At 44.2% G+C, this 5571-nt stretch overlaps 1 protein-coding gene across 1 annotated transcript in view; it reads left to right on the forward strand.

Annotated features, from left to right (window-relative positions):
- Nucleotides 1-652: 652 nt before the first annotated feature.
- The window catches only part of LOC109509726 (transcriptional coactivator YAP1-like), a 7045-nt gene continuing 2126 nt past the window's right edge, over nucleotides 653-5571 (forward strand). Inside the window, exons 1-7 of the mRNA XM_019859544.1 lie at nucleotides 653-956; nucleotides 1224-1497; nucleotides 2382-2590; nucleotides 3541-3692; nucleotides 4760-4861; nucleotides 5075-5257; nucleotides 5510-5519. Of these exons, the coding sequence (XP_019715103.1) occupies nucleotides 1285-1497; nucleotides 2382-2590; nucleotides 3541-3692; nucleotides 4760-4861; nucleotides 5075-5257; nucleotides 5510-5519 (869 nt within the window). The 5' untranslated portion in view covers nucleotides 653-956; nucleotides 1224-1284. The remainder of the gene's footprint in view (nucleotides 957-1223; nucleotides 1498-2381; nucleotides 2591-3540; nucleotides 3693-4759; nucleotides 4862-5074; nucleotides 5258-5509; nucleotides 5520-5571) is intronic.

Raw genomic sequence — 5571 nt, forward strand, 5'->3', positions numbered from 1 at the left:
ATATATATATATATATATATTTTTTTTTTTTGGTGGGGGAGCTGTTTTCGAAAATGACGAGTCATTTTAAACGTGTCTAAGCCAGTTTATAGAGTGTACGTGAGCTAGTTTTCCGTCTTTCACGTTAATTATACTGTATTACTGTAATTCAGCTAATTGGTCTTACTATCTGGCTAAGGAAGCTATATGTCTTTTTTGGGGGGGGTTGAAATATTTTCTTACAAACGTTCAGCCATTTTCTGAACCATTTATCACATATATTAAACTATTTTAATTCAATATAAAGGCACTCGCAGAAGAATGTGTCGCAGCATTGTATTAAAATTGTGTGCGAGTGTTTTTATTTTTTTTTTTAACTATGCAGTGCGCGTGTTTTCCACCAGAGGGCGCAAGCCGTCTGTCTGCTTCACCCAAACGGAGCGGATGTTTCCTTTCAGTGTAATTTTTTCCTCAAATAAATTATTGGGGGAAAACACATTTTGGTTTGACTTTAATTTAGTTAAATCTTTAAATCACACAAGGGGGGCATGTTTTGTCCATTTTAAGCTATTTCTTGTCATTTCTTGTTGCTTTTCAGACATTGATCTGCCCAAAAACTCCTCATAACACAGAATCCGTTTTGTGTCATTCGTACGACTGTGACGAAATCGGCGTTTTTTTTTTTTGAGTGCGAATGGCTGCACAAGTTTGGTGCAGCGGCGGCTTTAAAGGCTGCAACCCCGCCCATGCGCACTATCACAGGAACGTGGATGTGCACGCGCACACACGCGCACGAAAAGTTTGGACGAGTCGTCGTGATTTGTTCCACGCACTTTGTTCCACTTCACGCTGCGCGGATTTCTTCCTTGAGGAGAGGTGGCATACTGTTTTTGTTCTTGTTTTTTTTTCCCCCCCTCGAACCCTGAGCGTGGATCTCAACGAAGAGAGAGTGCGGGAGACGGACTGTCTGCGTGAAGGTATGTGGGAGGCATGTAGTGTGCACTTTTTCCTATTTTTTTTCCACACACACCCACGCACTTTCTCGCGTGTTGATTCCGTGTTTCAAAAGAACTTCTGAATAACTTCTGATTAAGTTCAGCTGGGGCGTGGGGAGACCAGACCAAAGTGGGGGAGTAGTGTAAACAATCCAATCACCACGTCACGCATTGTCTCGCAACTTTTGCCTCATCCCATGCCCCCGCGACGTCCACGCGTATTCTTAATTTTGAGGTGTTGTTTTGCAGCTTTTTGTTGTTGTCAATCGTGTGACCGGCGCACACACTCGCACACAAAAAAGCCACCCACATGGACGCGCACCGTGGCGGCGGCAGCGCGCCCCCGGCCGGCCAGCAAGTGGTGCACGTCCGCGGCGACTCCCAGAGCGAGCTGGAGGCCCTGTTCAGCGCCGTCATGAACCCGGCCAAGGCCCCCCAGCAGCCGGCCTCGCTGCCCATGAGGATGCGGAAGTTGCCCGACTCCTTCTTCAAGCCTCCGGACCCCCGCTCGCACTCCAGACAGGTATTGAACGAACCTTTCGTGCAACCCGGATGATAGTAAACATTGCCATTCAAGTGTATAAATAAGTGGTCAAAACTATAGACCCTTTCACATTGCCTGTAAAAAAAAAAAATAAAATAACCTGAGCCCTATTTTGATTCCTTTTCTTATCCAACTCCAACGTGAATCCTTAACCCCCGTCTTGAACGCCTAAATTGAAACTCATTGTTGTTCTTGAAGCCCTAATTTGAAAACACCATCCTGGTTTGAAACCCAAATTCAGTTTTGGAAACTTAACCTGAAGCACTAGCCATGTTTTAAAACACTAACTTGAAACCCTAAACTTGTCTTGAAACCTTAGCACTGGTTTGAAACCTTCACCTGAATACCGAATCCTGTCTTGAATCCTAAATTTGAAACCCTGACCTTGTTTTGAAATCCATATTTGAAAAACCCACTCTGGTTTGAAACTCCAACTCATATTTGAAATCTTAACTTGAAATGCTAAACCTGTTTTGAAACTTTAATCTGAAGCCCCAATCTTACAGGGAAATCCCAACAGTGTCTTGAAACCTTAATCCTATTTTGAATGCCAAAATTGAAACCATAACCTTGCCATGGAAAACCCACTTGTAGTTTGAACCCCTAAACCAGGCTTAAAACAAGAACTTGAAACCCCAATTATGTCTTGAATTCCAAATTTGAAACCCCACTCTAGTCGTGAAGCCATAATTTAAATCCATACCCCATCTTGAAACCCGAATTTTTATTTGAAACCACACCACTAGTTTAAAAGCTTAACACTCCCCTGACACTCAAATTGAAAAGCATAACGCTGTCACATGTTCCGCTTCCTTTCATTGAAGCATCTGATGTATTGTGTGATTGTTTTTCTTCCATGTCAGGCCAGTTCGGACGGCGGCGCGTGCGCGTCCCTCACGCCTCACCACGTGCGCGCTCATTCCTCGCCCGCCTCACTACCTGTCAACATGCCCGACGCGGCCGCAGCGGTGGCAGCGGCCGCGGCCTCCCCACCCGTCATACCGGACGATGTGCCGTTGCCGCACGGCTGGGAGATGGCCAAGACGCCCACTGGACAACGATACTTCCTCAAGTAAGAGCGGCTGTGTGACCTTGCAGTCCCTGAAGCCCTAAACCTGGTTTGAAACCCTCATCCAGTTTTAGTGGCAAATTTAATTTGAAACCCTGTCTTGAAGCGCCACTTTGAAACCATAATCCTGTCTTTGAAACTATCTTGAAAACCCCCAAATTGAAACCTCAACTGTGGTTTAAAACCCCAATTTGAAACCCCAACACAGTCTCGACAGTCGACTTTGAAAACCCTAATCCTGTCTTGAAACCTGATTTTACACCAGAATGCTGTTTTTGAACATTGGTACCTTAACAGTCTGTCTTGAAACCTTAAATTGAAGCACTAAACGCTTTTGAAAGCTAACCTTGCCTTGAAACCCTAATTTGAAGCCCTAACCGAGGCTTGAAACTCTAATCCAGTGTTCAAACTTCATTTGAAACCACAACCCCGGTTTGAAACCTTATATTGAAGCACCATCCCTTTTTTTGAAACTCTAATCATCTCTTGAAACCCTAACCTTGTTTCGAAACCCTAAAATGAAGCCCGAACCCTGTCTTGAAACCTTAGTCCTGTGTTTTGAAACCTCTACCCTGTCTTGAAACCCTAACATGAATGCACGACTGTGGTTTGAAACCACACTCCTGTCTTGAAACCCTAATTTAAAACACCATCTTAATTAAAACCGTAATCCTTGCCTGAAAACCCCACTTTTGAAAATCGAACCCTCTCTTTCTGGGCCCCCGAACCAATGCTCGAAACTCTACCACCGTCCCAAAACGAGACTATCATGTGTCACAAAGTAGCACTCCGTTGTTCGTGGAAATTACAAAATGGCAAATTGCTGTGACTTGTGAGTCTCTCACATGCGCTCACGTGCGTGCACGCTGCACCTGTTGTCATACTGGTCAATCCAGTCTCGTTTCTTCAAGTCATTGTTCTGACTTGGTGTGCGTGCGCGTGTGTACGTGCAGCCACCTGGACAAGACCACCACCTGGCACGACCCCCGGCTGACACAGCTCCAGTCAGCCGCCCCGCCGCAGCCCAGCCCGTCCCCCGTCCACGCCCACTCCCTGAGCAACCCGGCCACGGCCACCACGCCGCCCAACTGCAATCCAGACGCAGGTATCATTCCCAAATCCTTGCAAGAAACAAAGTCACAAGAACATGAAATTGGTGGAGCTTCTCCCGTTCTCTTTCAGTCCCTGGGCTTACCGTTCAGTTCGAGTTTGTCGATGGTACGGCTCAGCTGGCGGATATGATGCAATAGGAGTTTCTTGTCATTTGACAAACATGAATGAACTTGTCGGCACTTCATATGTGGCGTTTCCTTCAACGTTATAAATCGGATATCGCACAATGGGGTTTACCTCCACAGGAGTTCAAGCCACAAATGCAACGTTAGAAGTTGGCAAACAAGGTGACGTTCGGGTTGCGATGCATCTAACTTTCGAAACAGTGCTGTGCGCTGCACTTCATGTACTTCGTTTGCGGACTCTCATACAGTAGCTGGATTTGATTTGTGCATGGTTTTCGTTAAAAAAAAAATCCAATATTTGGGCTGTTTTTACTACACAATACTTATCGTACTTTTTCTTTCTCTTTTTTTTTTTAATCTAGCACACAAAAAATAAACAAACTGGAAAAACCTAAAACTAATACTAAAACCAATTAAAAACTAAAACAAAGCATTTTCAAAAAAGTCATCATCAAAACTAACAAAGCCGCTCTGAAAATGAAGTACAGCAAACTAAAAAAAAAAAAAAAAAAGAACACTCAAAATAAAAATTAACTATATAAGGAAAATTCCAAAACCATTGTCAGCTTTAATCACTTTAGTCACTGGACTGTACTTAAGCACTGTAAACTCACCTCGACAGTAAACACGAAATGGCATTGTGATACTTTTTTTTTGGGGGGGGGTTAAATTGTTCACTATTTTTGCCAAACTGTTATTGTGAACTAAGTTAAACTTGCTAAGTTTAACGGCAGTTGAACTAAGTTCACTGCCGCCACACAGCGCTCGTATCTCAAGGCCATCACTGTATCCGACGAATACTTTGTCGTTTCATGCGGTGTTTCTTTGCCCACAATCCTTTGCTCAGAGGGCATACAAAAAAAATTAAAAAAGAAAGAAAGGGGCTCATCTTGTGCGTCTTCTCCTGCTCATGTGTGCTCTCGCTGCTGTTCAGGTGGGCTGCCTGAAGGCTGGGAGCGGGCCGCCACTGCCGAAGGGGACGTGTACTACATCGATCACGTAAATAAGAGCACCACATGGCTCCACCCGCGTCTAGGTAGCGCCGCCACAGTCCAGTATTGTTTTGTTTTTTTGGGGTGGGGGTGGGGGGATCTGCAGAGGTGCTTATTTGTCCAATAGCTTCACCGCAACCGGAAAGGTCACGAGAAAAAAAAAAACAGTTGATTTAAGGAAATGAATGAAACTTCTTATTTTAACTCTTAAGTTATGCCTTTTTTTTTTTTTTTTTTTTTTTTTTTTGGTGTTACAGGCTTGCTGAGCTTGGTCACGCAGCAGCGGAAGGAGAAAGAAAGACTGCGCTGCAAGCAACAAATGCAGATGAACACACAGGTTATTACAAATTTTGCCGAAAACCTTTTTTTTTTTTTTTTTTTTTTTTTAAATTCCCAAGGGGCAATTACGGATGCAGAGCGCTGCGTGGTTATCAACGCACGTTTACAAAATAAATACATCATAAGGGCATGAGTAAGAACAAAGGGCGTGGTGGAAATCTTTCCATTGATGTCCAAGACGTATTTACATAATTGCACCGGTATGCTTTCATTACATGCAAGTGTAGTAAATGGAACCATTTAGTGGCACACGAGCGTCCTCTGCTGGTGAGTGATAGAAACTCTGCCAAAGCACAGTTCAGTAACTGTAAGAATAATTTGTAGCCAACATGTGACATGCATGCGCCTTTAAGAGGCGCGTGTGTGAGTGTGTGTGTGTGTGTGCGAGTGTGTGTGTGTGTGTGTGTGTGTGTGG

Source organism: Hippocampus comes, unplaced genomic scaffold (genome assembly GCF_001891065.2).
Source record: "Hippocampus comes isolate QL1 unplaced genomic scaffold, H_comes_QL1_v1.1 scaffold328, whole genome shotgun sequence".
In the NCBI taxonomy this organism is placed as follows: Eukaryota; Metazoa; Chordata; class Actinopteri; order Syngnathiformes; family Syngnathidae; genus Hippocampus; species Hippocampus comes.